Source organism: Cryptomeria japonica, chromosome 8 (genome assembly GCF_030272615.1).
Source record: "Cryptomeria japonica chromosome 8, Sugi_1.0, whole genome shotgun sequence".
Lineage (NCBI taxonomy): Eukaryota > Viridiplantae > Streptophyta > Pinopsida > Cupressales > Cupressaceae > Cryptomeria > Cryptomeria japonica.
Window position 1 is genome coordinate 482609896 of NC_081412.1, and position 25253 is coordinate 482635148.

At 36.2% G+C, this 25253-nt stretch overlaps 1 protein-coding gene across 1 annotated transcript in view; it reads left to right on the top strand.

Moving 5' to 3' along the window:
- The first annotated feature begins 223 nt into the window (after positions 1-223).
- LOC131077287 (inner membrane protein PPF-1, chloroplastic) overlaps positions 224-25253 on the top strand; it is a 222106-nt gene continuing 197076 nt past the window's right edge. The window contains exon 1 of the mRNA XM_058014751.2: positions 224-772. Within this exon, the coding sequence (XP_057870734.2) occupies positions 410-772 (363 nt within the window). The 5' untranslated portion in view covers positions 224-409. The remainder of the gene's footprint in view (positions 773-25253) is intronic.

The window sequence follows — 25253 nt, forward strand, 5'->3', positions numbered from 1 at the left end:
AAAAAAAATTGTGCGTTGTATTACTGTGGTACGAAAGGACCTGTGTTTAAACAAAGTCCAATAAAAAGAAAAATACATTAAATATCACTGAGATTAAGACATAAGAACTCCATAATCACATTTACAGTCCAGTGATTATCTCGTGGAAAGATTTGATTGAACAAGGTTAAATAAATCTTAAAATGCATTTGTGGTTGTGTACGAGCAACAATCAAAGAGAAGAACGGGGCCACGATTGAAATAGACGATTTTAAAAAACAAAAAACTGATTGAAAGTTTTAGCGGCACTAGCCGCTTCAACAAACAATAAATGGATAATTTCCATAGTTTCGATTGAACGGTCCAAGTAACACCTCCCTTCACCCTCTGCAAATTGGCCGAGACTTCAATATTATTAGCAATAATAATAATGGCAACTGGAAGCATTTCACCTTGTTTGTCACTGCTGCACCAGAAAGCCTTCTTTCCCTCTTCCTTCAGAATAAAAGGAATTCCCCATAGAAATAACAATTATAGCAGCAGAATCAGTCCTCTGTTAAAATCTGGCCGGGTGAAGGTGAAGGTGAGGTTCAGCTTGGAGCAGATGGCGGACCCCGGCCAGCTGGACGCTTACATGGATAGCATTCAAGGGGTTGTGAGTAAGGCGGAGGGGCTTCTTTATACCCTGGCTGATGCTGCCGTAGTAACCACGGACACAGCTGGCACTGCCACTGCTCAGAAGGGTGGAGGCTGGTTCGGTTTTGTTGCTGATGGATTAGAAGGCTTCTTGAAGGTAATCCTTTCTTTCTCAAATTTGCCTTTTCTTACTTTTAACGTTTATTGTAAGTTTGAACTTGTGAATTCTTGAACAACATTAAATTATCCAATTTTATTCTATATTGACTCGTGCTCGAGAATTTGTAGAACATATCTTCAATTTCCAACCTCCACAACTACAATCGCTATAAGTATCCCCTGCCTCTCTCTAGAACATATCTTCAATTTCCAACCTCTACAACTACAACCGATAAGTATCTCCTGCCCCCCCTTTTTCTCTCTACCTACTTATCTATCCATATGCATATATATATGTATAAATCTGTGTATGAATGTGCGTATTGTATCTATGCATGTATGTATGGGGTAACTGAATGTTTATGTATATGTGCATTTATATACCTGTCTGTATATATGTCTGTGTACATACATGGCTAAATATGGATAACAAGTTATAAATGTAGAAGAGCTTGCTTTTAATCCATTCTGATATACAGAGAAATTGTTTTTGACTTCCTGTTTTGTAAACTGTGGTAGGGATTCCACAGAAGAGTCATCAACTTACGAATTTCTTTTTGCAAGCCTGCAAAACACCCTTCAAACACTATTTGTCCGCTTCCATTGGTTAAACTAATAGCGTAAGGTGTTAATTTATGTTTAAATATCTCACATATAAGCATAGAAAAACATGACAATGCAAGTATAAGCACACACAGACTGTAGACATAGAGATTCACGCGGAGAAACCCCCAAATGGGGAGAAAACTCGAGTCTCCAGATGAGTGAGCTTATGCTCCACATGCCACTATCTCACAGTCGATTTCAAGTACTACAATACCTCTTTGGCAACAACAGAGCTCTACAATGGACTACCACCAGCTCCATCACCAGCAACTATCTCTGCACCATCACAACCTTGCTCTTCTGTATGTGACAGTCATGAAAACAACAACATTAGAGCTTATTATGAGAGCGAACCATTTCCATATTGTTGATAATAAATATATGCTTTTTCTTAGTTCTATAGCCTTCCCAACTGCAAAATGGAAGATCAAATATCAAATCTCTTCGTATTCCAGAATCCATACCCTCCTTCCACAGTGACAAATTTGCCACTTCTGCTAGGAGGTGATTTCAAAATTGAAGCAGTTCAATGATAAAAAATGCCATCTGCACAAACCAGCAATTCTGCTTACTTTGGTTTTCCGGATAGTTTGAAGCATAGTTTAACTACTCGCCAAGGACTCGCCAAGACTTGCGAGACTGTGACGAGTTGTGGGCCGAGTCGACTTGCCACGGATTCGCGAGCCAAGTCCGGGAGAGTCCATCGCCAAGACTCTCGAGTTTTTGCTCGGGACTTGTGCGAGTCTGCTATTGGGACTTGCGAGTCTGATATCAGGATGCTCGGCATTTGTTGGAAACACCCAGTCACACTTAAAACATATATTTTTTTTTTTGATAGGTAATGGGCTGAAGCCGATAAGGTGTACATACCCTACCCCCTTTGTGGGATTTGAACTTGTGACCTCTATTTCAAGAGGACAAGTTCTTTACCACTAGGCCAACTCAGGTTGTACAAAAACATGATTTTTTTTTCACTTTCCCTCATTCAGTCATTTGTTATTGCTCAAAACAGGTCTGTAGGGTTTGAAGAAGGTGAGGAAACAAGATCAAAGTGGCAAAAGAGATCTAGGTAAAGGATTTTTTTTTTTTTTTTTCATTTCCATCAATTGAAAATAAAAAAAATCTTGAAAAATAGGGGGATATGGTGGAATTTTTTTTTTTTCCATTTCCCTTCCTAACTTATTTCCTTGTATTTTTATCTTGTTTTTGAATAGTATTTTTTACAAACTAGGGTTTTATTTTTGTTTTTTTGTAAAACTACGGTTTTCTTTTTTGCTGTGTCCTTGCCGAGTCCTTTCCTGAGTTTTTGCCGAGTCCGAGTCCGAGTCCATTTTTTGGGCTGCCAAGTCCGCAACGAGTCTGAGTTTTCCAACTATGGCTTGAAGACCTGCACTTCTATTTCATATATGTAATGTCCCTCCTTTGAAATAGAATTTAATAATAAATAACAATAATAAAATTAAAATATTAAAAATTAAAATATAATATAAAGATTATAATTAATTAAAATTTAATTAAGTTAATTAATGGTTAAAAGACATGGAAGGAAAAGTTGTGACTCCTTCAACAATAAGATATAAAAGGGAGAAGAGAACCTCATTTGGGAGGGGGATAACTTGGAAATCAGAAGTGCAGATCTGATTTAAATAAGAAGTGCAGGTCTGATTGTGAAAGGTTGTGTCCCTTTCAAAGGGCAGAAATAATGAAGAGTTGCACACTTTCAAAGAGTGTTAATGGTGAAAGGGTGTGTCCCTTGCCAAAGGGCATACATGATGAAGAGGTATGACCTCTCCCTCACATTGAGAGATATAAAGAAAAAGGAATCAAAGCATCCAGTTACATCACCATGGATCAGATCAGATCAGAACTGTTATTAAGTTACAGGCAGTAACATCCTTGTTCTTGGTGGTATGCATGGGATGTTTTTAATAAGTATGCTTAATTTATGAAGCCCAATAATCTTCTTATGCAGAATTGATAGTAATATTAATATGGACTGCAATATGTATGACAGTCATATGCAATTTCACATATATATTCATAATACATAAGAAATATTTATACTTATAGTCTAAATCATGTTATTACTGTCCGTATTTAAGAAGATGGGAATGAGATGTTCCAAAGAGGGGCAGTCTAAATCCAAGCAATAGGTTAAATCCCAAGATAGGGTGGGGATCAGCGACCCATAAGCCTTGAGGGTATAGACCCAAGATAGGTAAGGGCTTGGATCTGTAAACTTTGAGGGAACCTATTGTAGTTGGTCTCTAAGCGCTCTGGTAACATACGTAAATCCTTCTTTCTTAAAACTGAAGTAGTAGCAAGGTCTGATAGCTATATTAAGAACTATGAATGATGAAATTAATCATCTAATGAGGAAAATAGATAAGCACTTGATAATAACTAATTGAAGAATATCAATCAATTTTAATATATTGAAATAGATCAGGTAGGGGACATTACAAAGGAATCCAGAGAGAGATTCATAGGGAATCTCTTAGAGACAATAGATATATATATATTGTAGAGGTTAACCATATGCATATGTTAGAGATAGAGAAGCTTGAGCAGGGGTGGGATCTCTGCCAAGCTTTGAGAACATTAATGATTTCACTCATTAATAGAGATCCCAAATAGAGACCTTAGGAGGATGACATCCTGGGTTGCTCCTAACTGAGAAATATTTCTCAATTGAGGGTTGGGTCAATCCAGGTAAGGTCCAACTGAGTATTGTATCCTTTTTTATAGATAACAATAAATTAGTTAACATTATTTGTTAAATATGTAGAATAACGTACAACATTCTTTCTTATATAATTGTACAAATAAATATATATGTTTAATTATCTTCATATTGTTTGTATAATAACGTTTGTTTGCAGGACTTGAACGCCAAATAATCCAATCCCCAACTGGGAACATTACAATATAATCTCTATGCTGCTCCAGATCATCTCATTATTAAGACAAATACAATCCTTTCTATAGTGTAGCGCCTTGACTGATGACAAACTTCTAGTCACAAGGCTTTAGGCAACCTCTTTTGAGTTTGACTGAAGTGGCAACACTTGATGCTAATGGTCCAACTTTTCTGATCCATTTTTCAGATCACTTTGTTGGAAGATGTTGCTTTGAATGCCTTAGTTGCTGGGTTTGCCAGCTGCCTAGCCCGATCCAAGTCTGGTTCGCTCCTGGTTCGGGGTACCGGTCTGGTTCACGTACGGGTTCGGCAATCTGATATCCGTCAAATTTTCTGCAAGGGAAATGTTTTTCTTGTATTTTGTAGGAGAATCCGTCACCGAGAACCCCCGAAGTGGAGTTGGGTGGAGACGAGTCGGGTGGAGCAGAAATAATTTTAGAAGAATAAAGTTTTAATTTTTCAAAATATTTAGTTTAGATATTTTAAATTAATATATTTTAGTATCTATAATATTTATGTTATTTTTTAATATATTTGTATTCTAATATTTTATAATTTATATAAGGTGAATTTATATTGATATATACAAATAAGCATAAATAAATATATATATAAATAAGCATAAATATATACATACATATACATATATATATAAATAAGCATAAATATATACATACATATACATATATATACAAATATATATATATATACATACATATATATATATATACATATGTATATATATACATATATATATGTATATACAAATAAATATATACATATATATATACAAATAAATATATATAAATAAGCATAAATATATATATACATATATATGTATATATATATGTGTATACACACATATATATACATATATAGATGTATATATATATTTATATATATATGTATATATATTTACACATATACATATATATATACATATATAAATGTATATATATATTTATATATACATATATGTATATATATGTATATATATGCATATATATGTATATACATCTATATATGTATATATATGTATATATATATATTTTTTGTCGAACCGGCAAATCGGGTTCTCGAACCTCAACCGGAACCTGAACCGGTGCCTGAACCTGAATTGAGAACTTAGTTTAATGCATTTCACTACACACTTGAACTGTTTTTTCCTTCATTAAGCTTAGAAGCAAGGTCTAAGGGCTATCTCTTCTGTCAAAGTCAGTTGGGACTCATACTCAATCTCATCTCTCATTTCTGTCCTTCAAGGAATTCTAGGTGGCTCTCTATATGGCCTTGTCATCTATCTAGTATCTATATTTTAATGTTTTAGGTTCTAGCTAGCCAACATGCTTATTTAGCAAACGGTACACCCCTTGTGAGAGTATCTTGATGAAACACTAAAGTAATTTGCGGCTTGCTAATGGTCTACAATATTGTATATTTGTCTTCTCAAGCATTTTTTCTGATTATCTTTTTAGAGCAACTTCAACAATTGTGTGGGCAAATATAACACATGTAGTTGTCTTTTCAAATCATGAGTATTATCATCAGCCCATCTTTTCTATTTTTTAGAATTAAAATAATGATCAAGAATATGACACAAAATGCAAACCAAGATTAGAAAACCTTACTCAAAAATAGCCCAGTTTTTTATATAAAATATATACAATGCTATTAGTTTTTCTAAATGCACATATGCTTCTTATTGTTGAAGTGGAAAGATTTGTCATTATTATATAAACATAAGTGTATTCATGCTTTAGACAATTTATGCCAGAGATTTGATTACTTGCTTGCACACATTTTCCAAAAATTTCAAATCTTTGTTTTTGTAGATGATGTAAAGCTTAATTACACAAGTTCAAGGTATGTTTTGCCAACGTCCAACATTAGATAGGTTTCTTAACTTATGAGAAATATCCTCCAATACAGAGAAATGTAGCATGCTATTGTTATTCGCCCATGTGATTTCTATTTGTTTCTTCAAGGGAGGAGTGGGCCACAGATGGGAGAGTAAATTACACATTTGCCATATATCAATAGAAATATAATCGACACTACTAGGTCACCCTGATTAAGTATGACTAGAGGTGATGCGACCAATTTTACTGTATGTTAAGGCTGGCCACTAGATTATGACAAATCCTGGCCGTGCTCTTATGAAGATGGGGGATCCGAGTTTAGGGTGTCGGTTATCATAAGATGGCATTCAATTCACTTATGTAGAAACAGTTTCTCCCATTTCCACCTCTTCAGGGTTAATGATTACATAAAATTCAACCAAAAGAACATAAGGTCCAGATGCCGATATTGGGAAGCCAATTTGGATAATTTGATAAAATCTTGTTTGGAATGCCTTTGCAAAAACAGTTATATCTCTCAAGATGAGACTTGTTTAAATTTTGGGGCTTGGGTATTTACTCTTTACACTTTAATAGTAATATTGCATTTGTAGACAAGAGTCATGTAAACTAGGATCACAATGTATGTTGATTTTGAGAATACCTTCAGATATTGGGATTGCAATGTGCTTATGGTTATCTTTCCAAGAATCGCACTAAAGCTCTTGCCACACGACGTAAATCAAATACAATCAGTGTTCCTTAGCAGAAACAAATCTCATATGTTTCTAAGGAACAACAATTTACTGTGCATATTACTGCCTTAGATGTTGTCACAGATACTAAGTTGTTTGGACACTTGATGTTGAAGATAAAGTTTCCAGGGAGGAATCGTTAAACTTGATTCAAGGGGAGATTGATGCCAATTTATCTCAAAAATAGACTCCAACTTGATCATGCAAACAACATTTGAGGCTTCTGAGAACATGGATGGTGTTGAAGTTGTTAATAGCAAGGCCCGTGATTGTGCATAGCCCACCAATAATATGTCATACTTTGCTTTGACCAATTTTCAAACTTGACTAAAATGGAGAATATGCTAAGCCATTTTAAAAATGGATAACAACATGATTATGCAAACAACATTTGGGGCTTTTTAGAATGTGGATGGTGTTGAAGCTGCTAATAACAACACTTCCGACTGACACTCTATAGCCCAAGAATGTAATGTCTCCAATTTTTAGGTTCTCTAGCAAAGCTTTAGTAGCTGACATTCTGGGTTTACATCAGCTTGTTTAGATAAGTAATTTGATGTTTTTGATGAGCTCAGTTGGTTTAGTGGAGTTATACGCCACTTTTTGAAGTGATTTCTAGCCTTTGGATGGGTCTCCAAGAATCTTGGAGAAGCCGTCTATTTTCAGTAAGTTGCTCAATTGGCCTTGTTATTATTCGTCATCAGGATCACTCTGGTGCGATCAAAACTCGATTTTGATGTGTTTTGATAGTTTTTGCAAATTTGGTGCATTAATGAGTATTTTAATTATTTTACTAAGGTTGCTTAAATTTAATTAAAATATTTGATTCCAACCTTAGTGTTATAGCTCGTTGGAATCGGGGCGAAAGGTTTTAAATCTTGGGCGCATAAAACAGTGACCTTAAGTGTCAAAATATTATTATATTATTGAAAGGGTTATTTTCCGAGGAAAAAGGGAGTTTAAATTAATAAAGTGACTATTGAATTAAAGTATATTTATAAAGTCACTTTATTTTTACAAGGTACATTTTATTCACTTAAGTGAGAAGTGATATTTTTAAAGGAAGTTATTTATCCCACATTCACAGGGCGGATGAGCAACTTCTAAGATGAAGCTATAAAATGAAGTTGAGAGCTTTCTTACAGGCAGGCTTGGTTGATTGATGTAATGTTACTCTGATGGTTTCTAGTGAAACTGGTTAATTATTTGGTCTGTGAGGACGAAATCTCTCATAAGCAACATTCTCTTCGCTGTTGGAAGATACAGTCAGGAGGATTCAATGGTGTTCTCATTTAGGGAGCACACTTGAGCCCATTTTGAAGGTATTCTTGAGTTGTCTTAAGCATTTCCAGATTTCATTGTGTTACACTTTGATAAGTAGGGTAGTGTTAAGAAGGTTAGAGAACTGTACCTCTTGTAACAAGATTGTTGTTAGCTGTTGGGAGGTTTTTGATGCTGGCCGTACACCCTGGCTGGGCCATACTAGCAAGATGAGAGTTACGCCAATCATTCTCTGATCTCATTTCTCAACGTTTGGTGTCTATCATCCAAGTTTGCTGGCCGAACCTAATCATACTCATCTATATGTCTGTTTGGACTTCCGTACACTGTCTGGGTCTGTTTCAGGAGTGCCGTACTGTCTCTTAAACTAGTCAAGGGGCCGTACAATGTTGAAGATTGCTTACTGGGTTCGTACTATAAGTGGCGTTTGCATTTGGGCCAAAGATACCATTCTTCATGGAGAGAACAGGGGTTGAGCATTATGTTGTAGCTGGACAATACCAGGCTGAACGCATTATAAAGTCTGATCATTATTCGTTGTTGCTGGCTGCAATATCCCCACAATTTTTTTTTGAAATTTAACAGTTTACAACACAACAAGGACTCGTTAGGGTTAGCAATGAAAATACAATATTTCTGAAAACTGCAACCCTTCCACTTTCTGATCACCAAGTGCTCAATCTGGGAAGGTGAGAGCATACAGTGTTGAGGGGATCGTTAGTTGCAAAATACTGAAAATTATTACAATACTTGGGCAGCAGGTCAGCCCCTTCCGCTTATACAGCGGGTGATGGAAATTCAGAAACTTCCTGGCAGTAAACCAGCTAGGGACAAACCAAACAATTGAAATAACAATCACTCTACTGCTTATGTAGCGGGAGGACTGGAAATGAAGATTGCTATCAACTCCACCGCTTATTCAGCGGGAGGACGACATTACAATCAACTCAACCGCTTATGCAGCGGGAGGACAACATTACAAACAAAGATAGGCGGCATGGCCAGCCTCTTCCACTTATGCAGTGGGGGATACAAGTAAACTGCAGCAAAGGGATTGATCAGTACTACTGAAACAATCTTATAATAATGAATCCTACAACTATTGTCAGAACAAGAGAATTATCAACTCTAATAGAAGGAAAGATCTATTGGAGATTACAATGGGTAACACTGAAATTACAACCCAATACACACTTAATCAAAACTGAAATGAAACTATCAGCAACACCAAAACGAACCAGCAACAATGAAATGCACACAACTCACTCAAAACTCCACCAAACAGCTCCAAACTGACGGCAAATGAATGCTAGAGGATAGGCGATCAGACCCCCATCTCAACAACCCCATCAAATTACCACTAAAAATGCTGCACGCTGCCCTAGGGTTGGCTAGAAATGTATGGCCAACAGGGAAGTTCGATCAGCAAGAGAAAAATGCACACCAAACCACTTGACATGAGCCTCCAGATAATGAATCCTCCTGCAGAGAGGCTTCCAATGAGCTATTACCCAAAACAAACAGTCACTTGAGTAGGAAGATATGACTGAAAATCACCTATAGCCACTCAAAAAACCAGCAAACTGGAAACACACCCAACACACCCAAACTAAAAATCTCTCAATCTCTTCGATCATTCATCAAGCATATCCAAATGAGAGCTCAACACTCTTATTTATAGATTTTGGAGGCTTAAATTCAATTTCCAATTCCACTTACATGGCGCCCAAATTCAATTAGCACTTCATTTCACCTCCTTAGCATAATTTGCCGAACTCACATCCACCCTTAATCGCCACTTTTGATAGATATAATGCTTATAAAATAACATTGATGAAATTGCACTTTGGCGTCTCAATATGGTGGTGGAATATTTTGCCAAATTGACTTAGGATAAAAATAATATTTCCCTTCTCTAAGTCGTCCAAGATCATAACGGGGTCATCTTATTAGAATTGCCAATAATGTGTAAAGTGAGTGCTCAACAATGACTTTTTTTAAAATAATAATATAACCTAGGCAATCTTACTTAGAAAATCGTCCACTTGCCTTAAGTTATAATTTAATTAAAAAACACCATCTCGACCCCTTGAACTCATAACACTAGTTACGCCTTGGCCATGAGGAATAATAAAGTATATAAAAAATACTTTTGCTTCCAAATACTAATACTGCCAAAATGAGCCGAGGCCAAGGTACGAAATTGCATTGCAGAAAATAGTCATCTGAGTTCGAACACAGGATCCTGCCAAAAATAATATTGTCATAAATAGCCACTGAGCTGAGCTGCAGAATCCCTGCCAAAAATAGCATTGCTAAAAATAGTACTTACTATAAATAGCATACCACTAAAAATGGTAAGTGTTTTCAAAGTGATTTTAACCCCAATCTGAGCAGTTGCCGTACTTACTAAAAATAGTAAGTCCAGAAAAGGTCTTCAGATTGATTTGCATGTTATACCATCGCGAAGCTCTCAGAAAACCCAAAAAAACCTAGAGAATTTAGCTGCTTCTGCCACCACTTATTAAAAATAGTAAGTCGGTCAAACTCCATTGCTTGCTATGCATGTACCCTCATTGCAAAGCTTTCTGAAAATCCAGAAGGAATCCCGAATCAGAACTATAAAATTCCAACATGCAAGCCACTAAATCTGCCAAAGCATCCTCCTAGAAAATAGGAAACCCTAATTTCTGCCTCTGATTGACCAACGGGTCTCGGAATTGGCCAACAGTCCCCAAAACCAACTAGAGTGGAAAAGGGGACATTACATGGGCGTATCACCTTGAGTGCTGCAGGTTGAAGACTTGTCTCCCAGTTGCCAAGCTAGGATTGGTTGCTGCTGCGTGGTCACTACTTAGATAGCTGGGATAATGTGGACAACGTCTAGGCTGTAGCAGCCATATCTCCAGACCAACCACTCCAAGAAACATTCAGGTCTGAAGTATTTGCGTGGAATGTAATGCTATCTTGTTAATGCAATATGCAGTTATGAATGGTTACAACTAGTATGTGGTAATTGCAAGTTTGTATTGTTTTAACCTTGCTATTGGATGTGTTATTTGTCCTTTCAATCTGCTATATTCAAACTGATCAGAATAGTAATAGAGTGGTGTATCACTTCAATACTCTTTCCATCATTCAAAGCATTTAAGGTACGGAGATTAGCATTGCAAACAAAGTGTTTGATGGAATGCCATAACTATTTGCTAAAGATAAGTACTGGGAAAAGAGTTGTATGTTTGCCAATTGTTTGTTAAAATTACTGTGAGTTAATGATATGTAATACTTTGCTTCCAAGAATCTATAAAGACTTTAGAGATTAGACCCTCTTCACATCAAACACAATGATGAAATAAGTCATGTAGGCATTAGGAAGAAGGGGCAGGAGATCAGAGAACCAATCCTTTGAATTAACTTCAGCTGTAAAATCAAAGTCCTGGCTGCATTAGTCTTGGGCAATGTTCCTGATATTGATGTGCATTCTAGATGCATAGGAAATTAGTATGACAATTAGTCTTCTCTCTATCATGTAATTGTACACAGTACACAGGTTATGTGCTCTTGCTAGAGCATAGGTGCATGTTATTGTAATCCTGCCTTGTTGGGCCTTGTTCATGATTGTATTTTGATGGACCCAACTATTTACAAGCTTTAGGTACCTTGGGATTAATACTATTAGACCTTAAATCATGCCTGTGGCTGTATAGAAGGATGCTGACATGAATAACCTTCCAAGGACCAAGAGGATATTGCCCTATCTATCATATTCAAATGCTGAGTTGATATTTGGTACATTCCTTGTACCAGCCATCCCTCGCGGGTTTGTCTTTTCTATTGTATGCTTATGAAGTGAATACTATAGAGTCCTAATTGAGTAGATTATTTATTGCATCTAATCACAAGAGTCTTGAAAAGAATTAACTAGATCTTAAGGACAAAATAGAATCTATTATGACATTTTAGGGCTCTTTTTTGGATTCAAAGCATTTATATTTGGCACACCCCTTTTACAATCCACATCTTGTGGGTGTGTCTACTATTGAAGTTTTTGTGTATGCTTATGAAGTGAATAGTGTGGAGTTCCAATTGAGTAAATTATTTGTTGCATCTAATCACAAGAGTCTTGAAAAGAATTATCTATATTTTGATACATTTGATATGTTTTCTTTTGCACCAATTATGCTTTTGGTATTAAAGGAATTTTAAGTGCACATATCTCCAGTGGTACTCCTTTTAAATCTTTATATGTCTAGGCAAGCACGTTGTTTTAGTGCATAAATATTTTGAATGCTGCAGCTTTCAATACTAGGTCCTAGTCATCTCCAACCACAATCATAATAGTATCTACTTCTTGTCCCAAATTTACCTTCACCATAGGGGGCTCCTTGCATTAGACATCCTTGATGCTACTGAATTGACATGCGAGTTTCTCAACTACCTTAGCATTACCCACTTTGTATTTTTCAAACTTTGGAGGACAAGTTAGATGCATGAACGATGGTCCTACTATGCTTGACATGACATATATTTCTCGATCATCTCCTTCTTTCCCTTCACCTTGTTCAATTTCCTTGATTTTCATGAAGTTACAACTTGGCTGGAACACTCCATAATCTTCCATTTGCCGATGGAAAAGCCTTTTGAGGGAATTGATTTTGTCCTTAGAACATGATTGTAACTCCAAAACCCATTGATGTTTTGGCTCATAGTACCTTGGTTTCCACTTTTTGAGGGTTATTCTTTAGAGTTTGAATCTAATTGTTGTGAAAATGTGAGCCCACAAGATCATATAATATTGCACCACAAATTAGTTGTGAAGAAATAAAAGAAAAGAAAAAACAAAATAATAGAATAACATTCAACAAGACATGGATTTATGTGGTAAAGCCTTGACAATACACCAAGGAAACATTCACCGGGCAAATTATCTGTATTCTTATTGCTTAGAGGAAAAACTAATATCTTCACGCAATTGCTGCTGTTACAAATTAATTTTTTATTTCAAGGCTCCATAGATATATATAATGTCTTCCATATAATAGCCATTGCCAATCTTAGAAAAACTAGATTTTTCTCTTAGGAAGTTTTAGATTGTCTCTTAAGAACAAAATAGTTTTTTTGGATAAGATAAGATTTTTGCTTTATTGTTGTCATAATACAACAATCTTTGCCTTGACAACAATTTACCTAATAACTGCCCATGCCCATTCATCACCTTTTTTGTAAGCTAAGAGAAGCCAAACTCCACCTCAACTTCTCTAATAGTATTGGTTTTGTAAACATGTCTGCACAATTTTCTGGTGTATGAACTTTCTTAAGAGCTACTCCACCTCCATCAATAGCCCTTCTTACAAAATGGCATTTAATTGCAATATACTTGGTCCTATTGTGATAAGTTGGACTTTTAACCAAATGGATAACACTTTGACTATCACAAAATACATACACCTTGTCCTACACATTTCCAAACTCACCCAATAGACCCTTTAACCAAATTGACTCTTTGCATGCATGTGAGACATGAAATGCTAATTCGTTATATATTAAATACAAAGGAGATGAAGGCTCCTTAAATAGAGATTACAAGATGATCCTTCCACAATGGAAATGATCGAGAATAGAAACACGAAATACAGAAAGGAAACTAAACAACTAACTAAGACAACCATTATAGAAACTTTACATTATTATTTTAATACCCTTCCTTTATGGTCTTCCTACTAACTACCACCTAACTACCCTATAGAACATGTGACATAATCTGTAGGTCATTTGGCCATGGATGCATAGAAGGCTACCACCTTCTCCTCAAAAGGCTCTACAACATGAGCTTGCTGAGACCCTCCTTGTTCTACAAAGCTTCTAGATATGACTAAGTTTACCACAATCCTTCCAACGTAATGTTGGGTAACAAAGCCTTCCCTCTTGCTATCTAGAGACATGAAAACCGAGATCAACTTCTCAAAAAATTCACAGTTCTGAAAAACCATGATTTGCCAAAAATTGTCAGAAGCAGAACACCCACGATTTTGTGAATTTTTTTTTCAAAAACTTTTGTAGAAGAGCATTGTTTGCCCTCGAAACCTTAGGTGTGAGCCAAAACAAGCTACAAGAAACCACGATTTAATCCAAAAATTGTCAGAAAGAGCACCATGATTTTGTGGAAATCGCCAAACCCTCGATGTGATGTTGAGATCACACATGATTGTTGGATTATTGTCATTGATGTCAAAGGCTGAATTGAGGTTGTTTATGAATATTGGTTGAGCTGTCTTCTTGTGTGCCTAGTTGAGCAGCTTGAGCTGCTTGGTTAAACTGGTTGGTTGTGTGCTTCAGCTGTCTACTTGCTTGCTTCGGCTACTTGGTCACCTACCTGCTTGAGGTGCTTGGTTGCCTGCCTGTTTGAGCTGTGTGCTTGCTTGTTTCTTGTCAACAGCTAAATTAGATGTTATGCCATGTCAGAACTTCTTGCCAAGTCATATTGTTTGAAGTCAATACTCTTCTACGTCCTATGGTGGCTATAGGTGAAGTTTTTTTAAGGCTATCTTCAGCATAATTTATTTTGTTTAAAGTCGACCTTTGTGGGAATTTTTTAATGGGGAGTGTTGTTGGCTTAGAAAAATTAAAGGCCTTCAATAAAGAATAATGTATCACCCAGAAATCGTGAGGAGCTAAACATAGCATTCCGTTTCCTTCTGTCAGGGACAATTGTGTTGAATTTTCTAAAAGTTGTTTTTTTAAACATTATGATATGCTTGCGAGTGGGAGCTGGGAATTAAAGTCTTTTTCCTTGCCAAGAAATTAATACGACTTCGTGCATGCAAGAAGGGAGGTCATGATATGTGAAGTCGACGTTTTTGGAATAAAATAGGGAGCTTTTGAAACCTGGGTGTTAATAAGGTAGTTGTGGTAAATTTTCTAAACAGTGGAGTTCGTTTTGCATGGTATCACATCTTTTAGGAGTGCGTTGAAGTCCTCAATACCAAGTTATATTTGGCATCGCCTTTCTTATTCTATAAAAACAAAGAGTTGCGGTAAAAATATATACAGTGGTGTGCCGTTGTGGAGCTTAAAAAGGAAGATAGAGTAGTTATTGAAAAACGTTGACAGTGAGTGGTGTCGAAAAATCTTTCAACGTAGCAGAGCTCATGTAAAAGAAAAGCTGTTCAAAACACGTTATAGACTAATACGTTTTTTCTTTGAAGAAAAATAGGCGTTAAAAGGGAGAGAAAAAGTTCGATTTTTGTTTTTTGAAAGATTTGAGCTGAGTTTTTGGGCAGATACGTTATAAGAATATTGATTTGGTGTTGACGTGGGAGTAGCCTTTTTGCTTTTGGTGTATATGTTGGGTTGTAGATATAGAAAATACGAACTGGGAAGATTTTTGTGCGTGAATTTTCAACATGTTGGGAAAAAGACGAACATAGTATGTAATGAGCCCACGGTGAAGATATGAATGTTATTCTTGCTGCAGGTGAATTATAAAGGAGAGTTGACAGAAGATATTTAAATAAAGCTAGACTCAGATTTGTTTAAGTTCGTTGGGGAGTGTCTTTGATTTGTACAAGAAATTAAAATACAGTCTTGTGTGAGATATGTATGCAGAATGGATCTTTGCTTCTCTTGTGAAGGCTGTAGATTGTGCTAAACACTACTGTGCTTTGTGACTTTTAGCATTTCAGTTTTAACAAACTTTTGAATTGGTGCTTTGGTTGAGGTTGGTGCCTCAGTTGTCTTGAGTTGGCGCTCTTTGTGTGAGTTGTAGCTCACTTGTGTCATCAGGGTTGAAGCCCATTGGGTTGGTGCCCATTCATGTTAATGGAAGCTTTTTAATGCTTTGGTTTTTTACTCGAAAGGGTTTTCCATGAGAATTCTTGTGTACTTGTGTTATTGATCTTTCCATTAATCTTTTGGTGTCATCTTGAAAATTTGTGTAAAAATTTGGCCCCCCCCCCTAGTGCTTCCTGTGTGCTTCTCAATGATTTTGTGAAAAAATCGGCAAAAACCATCGTTTTGTGGAAAAAACGAACAAACCCCATGACCACGATTTTTAGGGAAAATTTATGCAAAAACCCTCCTTGATTTTTATGGAAAAAGTCATACAAAATCCTTCCATGATTTTTTGTGAAAAAGATCAGAAAACCCTCCAGTAGATAAAGAACCCATGATTTTTTATGAGAAAAAATCACACTAAAAACCAAAAATTGTGCAAACCCTAGCTTGTTCAAAAACTTTGAAAACTCTAGGTGCACACTAGACACCAGTAATGCCCAAAAAACCCGTGAATAGGCCAAAACCCACAAACACCACAAACCCTTGTGTTCAAAAAACATTAGAAGAGGCTGCAAAAAAAAGCTCAAACTTGTCGCTATTTGTTTGGAAACTTGTCACACACAACACAGGTGTTCAAAAAGAAGCAATTTGCACATGATCTGGACCAAACACGACGCGACGTGACCTCAAAAACCCTTTTATCCTGCACGAAAAATTTGAAATCCGATGTTGAGAAAAGCCTTGCGTCGCGAGAAACTACCGTTGCAGAAATTGTAGAAGATGACGAAAAGACACGGGTTGCAAAGCCCTCGCGACCTCTACCAAAAACTCTCTAGATAATCGTTGCACAAGAAAATGCATCCCTTCAAGTGATCTACAGAGACCCGTAAATACCTGTCGCGCCGAGAGGAGAGACAGAAGCGCGAAAAAATAGATGGAAAAAAACCCATGATTCAACAAAATGCTCTACAATTTTTTTGAATAAACTTGCGAACTTGAAGGACGTCACAATCTCGCAGACGGAGACCCACAATTTGCATGTACAAACTTGCGATTTTCAGAAACCTTTTCTGTGATTTCAAAACAAAAAGAAATCCTTTGATTTGCATCTATGATTTTTTTTATGAAAAATTCGATTCAAAAAAATTTCTAGAAATAAATTCCACGTAGAAGCCACATATTTTATAACAAAAAAAATTTCAATTTTTTTTAACTTGCTCTAATACCATGAAATGATAATTCGTTATATATTAAATACAAAGGAGACGAAGGATCCTTAAATAGAGATTACAATATGATCTTTCCATAACGGAAACAATCGAGAATAGAAACTAAACAACTAAGTAAGATGGCCATTTTAGAAACATTACATTATTATTTTAACAAGACAGATATATGTTGGCAACAATGCAACAAACTGAGGGGGGGGGGGTGAATTAGTTTGCACAAAAACTCACAGCAATTTAAACCACAAATTAGATCCGATAATTAACAATTAAAGCATGAAACAACACCATATCAATAACACACATAACACCAAGATTTTTGACGTGGAAAACCCGGTTAAGGGAAAAACCATGGTGGGAACGTACCCACAATGAGATAATACCTTGTTAGGAGTAAATGAAGTATTACAAAGGGGAATGCACATGCATTCAGGCACACTGCCTAGAGCTCACTGCTCAAAGTAAAGAACCCAGAAAGGCTACAACCTTTAGGGAAGGCTCACTGCCTTATAGGAAGTCTCACTGACTTACAGAAGCATTCAGACAACAATCCAGATCACATGAACTGTGAAAATAGCAACTCCATATGCTTGAGTATAGTTCCAGTTAAGCACACAGTTTGCTTTGCAACGCTTCTCTTCTTCTTCACACTCCGAAAGATCAAATCACTTGTTTGCACATGCTACTCGATCATACACTCTCAAAGATCGCAGACACTCGCAGACATACATCTTACATGATTATTACATTTATTTATACAAACCCTCAACCTATATTTCAAGGTCGGCCAAACCCTTAATACAAATTACAAAATAATAACCTCACATGCTACAACAATACATGTAGACCAAAATGATGTCGATTAAGACATAGTCTGGACCCAAATCAATACCGCAAACACGCAACACCTTCAACAATTACACCTAGATCATCTGCAACATGCTACAACCACAAAGAATGTTGCATAACACGAAGAACATCACCGGACAAGGAAAATCTTCAATAACGTGCACAATAATCAATGCAGACCACCAATACGCATAGAATACGATTGAGAGATATTCACAAGCAACGTGAATTACACCACAATAACTGCAACAACTCAGATTATCATCATCTCTCTACCAGAGCTCGAGACTACCATCATAACTGACTGTCAACTTGAAAGATTTGCTCGTGGATTTCCAAATCATGAACCAATCGAACCGAAGACACACATCAACGTCCAAAACACATCCCACACATCCACAACTAAAGATATAGCAATTTCAGAGCAACACGGAGCACAAACTAGAATACCAAATAATACGAACAATTGAATAACATTCTCAATACCGGATCTGATAACTCGATCACAAAATCATGCAGACCTCTGCAAATGGGAATGAACCATCTACAGACAACATACCAGAAACCCTTTAAACCGCATCAACTCATCTGCAACACACAGGCTAAACCAATTCATTCCATCAAACTGCAACATTGGAATACACAGAAGAATATGTTGACATCCATGACAACACATCATTCCAACAATCTTCTCAGCAACATCCAACAATCTCCCCATATGTTGACATCAATGACAACATATCAGCCAATGTCCAACAATATATACTCTGCCTTAGTAGTGGATAAAGCAACTGTTCCTTGAAGCTTTGACATTCAACAAATAGGTCCTCTTTCAAGAGTAAAGACATAACTTGAAGTAGATCTCCTTTTGTCCACACCACTTGCAAAATCTAAATCAACATCACCACAAACTAAATCAATGCATCACTATAGGTGATAAAATAATCACTTGTGCCACTAAGATAGTGAAGCATCCATTTCACTATTGCACAATGCTCTCTACTTGGATTTTCCATGTATCTATGAACAACACCAATCACATGTGAAATATCTTGTCTTGTACATACCGTTGCATACATTAAACTTCCTATTGCACTAGCATACAGTACATGAGACATGTAATCCCTTTCTTCTTTATTACTAGGATATAAACTTGAAGAAAGCTTAAAATGGGAAGCCAAAGGGATACTTATTGATTTGAGATTTCATCTTTTGCATACTGAATCTTATGAGGATCATCTCCACATACTTTTGCCGTGATAACCAAAGCTTACCATGTCCCTTGTCTTTGTGTATATCCATGCCCAAAATTTGTTTTGCTGCTCCTAGATCCTTCATATCAAACATCCTAGTCAATTGAGCCTTTGACTAGCTAATTTCAACCATGCTTTTGCTTGCTACAAGCACATTGTCAACATATAACACCAAGATAATGAATAAACCATTTTTAAATAAACACAATGGTTCACCATGAAGGAATCAAACTTCTTGTACTATTGCCTAGGTGACTACTTCAAGCATAAAATGACTTACTAAGTTTCTTTTGCGATCATGAACAAATCTTTTTGGCTGTTCCATATAAATCTCCCCATCTAAATTGCCATGCAAAAATATTGTTTTAACATCTAACTTATCTAACTCAAGATCAAGTAAAGCAAGTAGTATTAATACTGCCTGAATAGAAACAAGTTTAACAATTGGTGAATTTTTTAATTTAAATCAATACCTTCCTTTTCAGAATACCCTCTTGCTACCAATCTTCCTTTGTACCTTTCAACTTTATCATCAACGCTTTTCTTCTGTTTGTAGACCTATTTGCAACCAACAACTTTCCTACCCTTTGGGAGTTCTAGCAGGTCCCCTATTTTATTCTTCTCCGAGGCATTTATTTCTTCTTTCATTGCTAATTTCCATTCACTTCCTGATAATAACTAGTTTCCCTATCATTAATAGATAAACTATAATTTTCTTACATCTCAGAAGGATTTCTGAGTCTCCTTAGAGTTGGTTGTGGTGTTTCCACATTTTCCTATATATTTTTGGCATCCTCATTTTCTTCTTGTTCCCTATTTTCTATAGATGGATGAGTTCCAATTGAATTTGCTAATATTGTGGTACTTGTTCCTATTTCATTTCAACTTTTACTATGTCTGATTTTATGAGAGGAGATTCATCAAATGCTACATCTTTGCTAATGATGATTTTGTGGGGAGCAGATCCAACAATCTTTCCCTCAACTCCATCACCGTAACCAACAAAAAAAAATATACTTTTTTGATTTGGGGTCCAACTTACAATGTTGATCTTTAGAAATAAGAGCATATGCATCACAATAATTTTTTTTCAGATTCAAGTAATCACAAGAATGAGTTGTCCATAACTCTTCAAGAATCTTACAATCCATTGCATCTGATGACGACCAATTTACCAGATAGCAAGCTTTAGAGACTGCTTCTATCTAGAGCTCTTGCTGCAACATAGCATTACTGAGTATGCCCCGTGCTCTATCTAGAAGAGTCTTGTTCATGTATTCAACAACATCATTTTGCTGAGGAGGGTAAATTGTGGTTTTATGCCTTTTGATACCAACTTCTTGCAATAATTTTCAAATTCCAAAGATGTGAACTCTCACCCCATTATTTTTTCTTGAACACTTGATACTCTTTTCAACCAAAACTCTATATGGCTTAAAAATACTAAACACACCAGCTTCAATTATAAGAATATGGACCTACACCTTTGTAGACTAATTGTCTATAAATGTCACAAAGTGTGATGATCCTCCAAAGAAATTGTAGACGATGGCCCCCAAATGCCTAGAATACTCATGTATAACTACCAGTTTTAAACTTTTGTCTACATTGCTTCCAAAAGAGACAATACTTGCAAACATTCAAATTCAAAGATTTTAAATTTGGAAGTAACTTATGGTTTTTTAGTACCTTTAGCCCTTCTTCACTATATGACCCAATTGCTGATGCCTTAAACAAGTAGGTTCATTTGCTTCCTTAGATGCTTTATTTATTTTAGTACTCCCTTCTTAGCTTCTAAAGATTCCAATCTTTGTAGCCTTCATGACCACCAAAATTGTAATGCCCCCTTTTCCGCTCTAGTTTGTTTTGGGGACTGTTGGCCAATCTCGAGACCCGTTGGTCAGTCAGAGGCAGAATTCGGGTTTCCTATTTTTCTAGGAGGATGTTTTGGCAATTTTGGTGGCTTGCATGCTGGAGTTTACAGTTTTGATTCTAGATTTCTTCTGGGTTTTCAGAAAGCTTTGCAATGATGGTACATGCGTAGCAATCAGTGGAGTTTGGTATACTTACTATTTTAGTATGTGCGGGTGAGGACAACTTATTTTTCTGGGTTTTTAGAGAGCTACGCAATGGTATGACATGCAATTGAATTTGAAGACTTTTCCGGACTTACTATTTTTAGTAAGTTGCGACAGCTGCTCAAAATGTGGTTATATTCACTTTGTAGACACTATTTTTAGTAGTATGCTATTTATAGTAAGTACTATTTTTGGCAGGTTTCAATGGTCCAGTTCAGAGGCTATTTCTGTCAGTGCAGTTTTCAATACTTTTGGCCTTCAGTTCACTATGGCAGTTGTTCAACACATGGGAAAAGTATTTTTTAATATTTTTTAATGCTCCCCTTGGCCTAGGCGTATGACTTATGTATTTCTGGTTATGACTTAAGGGGTTGACTTGAGGTGATAAAGTATTATTTTATGTCATAAGGTTGGGCGATTTATTGTTGAGGAAAAATATTTTATAAAGTGAAATATTAATAAGGCAAGATGGACGCCTTATGGGAAATAAGTTAATTATATAATATATTTCACTTATCTACCTTGGACGCCACATTATTATTATTGTCATTTTTTATAAAGTACATTTGCTTCCATGTGAAGGTCGACTTGGAAAGGAGGGGAAATGAAATGCAAATTTCAAATTAAGGTGAAATTAGTGTGCATTTGGGTTTGGCATCCATTTGGAGGGAATGTGAATTTGAATTTGGAGACACAAAGTCTATAAATAAGAGTGCTGGGCTCTTGTTTTGGCATCCATGAATATTATGTAAGGAAGTGTTGCCGAATTTGTGCTAGATTTGTGCTTCGAAGTTGAGAGCTTCCTAGCTTGTGTCAGTTTCGTGCTCGAGAGATAGCACCTAGCTGATTGGAGAGATCATTTTTCATCCAGAGGAATAGATTGAGCTATATTGAGATGGATTTTAGTGAGATTTTTTTAGTTTTCTGATATTTTGGGGTGTTTGTGAGCTTCCAGGTTACTGGTTATTGTGGAGTTGAAAGTGAAATTCGATCATAAGTCTTCGAGAGGGTCTTTGTTGCTTCTGGGTATTCTCTCTATGTTTTCCTTTGGCCTAGGCGATCCTTTTTGCAAATTTTCAAAGGTTTTAATGCAGATTTGAATTTTATAGTGAAGTTCGCCCTCTCTCCTAGGCCGCACCATGCCTGTGGTTGCATTGGGAAGTGTGCAATATATCTTAAGTGAGATTTGTTGCTTCTTAGGGGTTTGGGTTTTGGCATCTCCTCTCTAGCCCTCTTCAGTATTTGATTTCAAGCCTATCTGTTGAGTTTTGGAGGAGTTATGAGCATTTTAGTGAGTTTTTATGTTGTTGGTTTGTTTTTTCAGTTTGCCGGTTATGTATATCAGATTTAGTGTTTGGAGTTTGGGGGGTTGTTTCTTTGGTGGAGAGTCTCTTGAAACTTGAGAATAACATTGGACATCATTTGCAGCTGTTGGATAGCAATACCTCTTGATTTGCAATTCATGTTACTTATTGTAATGTTGATTAGCAGTACTAACAACAACTTTATTATGAATTGTTCCTTAATGCCCACTGAATAAGTGGAAGAGGCTGGCTTTGCCGCCTATCTCTATTTCATATTGTACTCTGGTCCTCCTGCTGAATAATTAGTTGAGTGATAGTTTGGTTATAGAGGCTAGCTATGCCACCTATCTCTATTTTATATTGTACTCCTATACTCCTGTTGAATAAGTGGTTGAGTGATAGTTTTGTTATTCCTAGTCCTCATGTTGAAAAGTGGTTGAGTGATTGTCATTTGCTTAATTCAGTCCTCCCGCTGAACAAGTGGTTGAGTGATTGCTTTACTTTTAGAATTTCCTTTCAGTGCAAGTTTTTGATTATCCTAACCTTAATGGGTGAATCTTGTTGTGTTAAAAAAACAGAAAAACTAAGGGGGGCATTTCAAAAATGCCCTCGGACACTTTCAGTACTCCACCTTGACTTGAAAATTTGTAACCTCCATAATCTAAAATTCCCAAGGAAATTAAATTCTCTTTGACTTTTGGTACGTCTTACCTTTGTCAATGTCCTTATAATACCATCGAACATTTTAATCTTAACTCTTTCAATCCCAATAATCTTACAAGAAGCATTGTTTCCCATAAGAACAACATTGCCATTAAAAGTCTGGTAAGAAGAAAACCAATTTGCATGTAGACATGTGATGTGAAGCATCATAATCTAATAACCATTTCTCATGATATTGTGAACAATTACAAATAGATTTCTATACTTGATTTTCTCTGCACCTCCTCAGACAACAAGGTTTTCATAATAGAATCATAATCGAGAGTTTCTGTTGTGCTAAAGCTAATGGAAGTGACTAAGTGATTCTAGGATTTAGGCAATGAATACAATAACGTGACAGCCTTGTCTTCATCTTCAATTTGTACGTCCATAGTAGTTAATTGACACATAAAGAGTATTGAAAACATTTAAATGATCAATAATTTTGGTACCTTTCTTCATTTGCAAATTGTACAACTACCTCTTCAAGTAGATTCAGTCTATCAAGGATTCTGTCATATAAAGACTCTTCATTCTACTCCATAAGCCTGTTGCTGTTTCATCTCCAACAATATTGAAAACAACATCATTTGCTAAACACAACCTAATTGTGCCAAGAACTCTTGTATCTAGATCTTCCCAATTCTCATTAGTCATATTCTTAGGTTTCTTTGACTTACCTACCAATGCCTTCTGCAGCCCTGTGTGCACCAACAAATCACACATCAGCTCATAGTTTTTTTTTCCCATTGAACTTTTCCACCTTGAAGCTAGCATTCAGAGCCTTCATTATTTGATGCTACAAAATAAACACCAAATCCTAACATAGTTGCTGCAAAAATAAAGGCTCAGTTACTGCTTTTTGCGAAAATGTAAGTCCACAAGATCATATAATATTGCAGCACAAATTAGTTGTGAAGAAATTGTAACAAGCCACTAATATCACACTTGAAGAAAACGAGTTTACTATTTATTACAAAATAAAATTCTGAGCTTTCAAATTAACTTTAACTACTTCAGCTGAAAATGAAAATTAACTAACTAACTAACTGTTAGTCATCATATTAAGAATTTAATTTATTCATTGAAAGGAAGTTAATCTTCTAATGAAGAACAACATGGAGCATATCTCATTATGCTATTCAATATGAAAAAGAATTTCAATATGATAACTTTCATTTCAAAAGAAGAGATAAAAGTTTAGAAATTACAATTCATTTAGCTTTCCAACTGGAACTTTCTGTTACAAGTCTCGGCATGGTTTGGAAGAGGGGGAGCATCATCAAGGGCTATACCTCCAGGCTCCAACCATAGATCTGGCAGTCCCTTGCTCACCTTCCAACTGGAAGTGGCCCTACCCTTCGTGAGAATGCAAACTAAGGACTAGATCTATTTGCCATCTTGCCATCTGATCCTGGTGTTTAGAACCTACACAAATCTAGTCAGTTACACACTATAGGTTCCCCCTAACTAGTATGACCTTTTGACTAGTAGGTGTATTTGGTTCATGTGAACTGATGGTCACATGCATAGAGAAATGCCACCTTGGCCAAGGTTTCAATTTCAAACACGATAGACGTGTTGTCAATATTCACCACCCTTACTCGACTTGTTCATACTGGAGTTCAACTGACTCACTATTTACATAACATCTAGGTATTCACAACTGTATGATGTCTACTAACATATGATGGTCAATAACGACCTACATGGGAAAGTGACATTCAGGACAAGCTAATCGCTTTCTATCCCTTGACCCAAACAGTCTCAACCACCCACCCCGGGTGAAATATCTTTAGTTTTCCCAACTTTTCAGCTTAACTCAAATATATTTCTAAGGCCTGACTGTAAATTCTGTTCTTAATTTTCTCATTTAACATTAATCAGATGCATG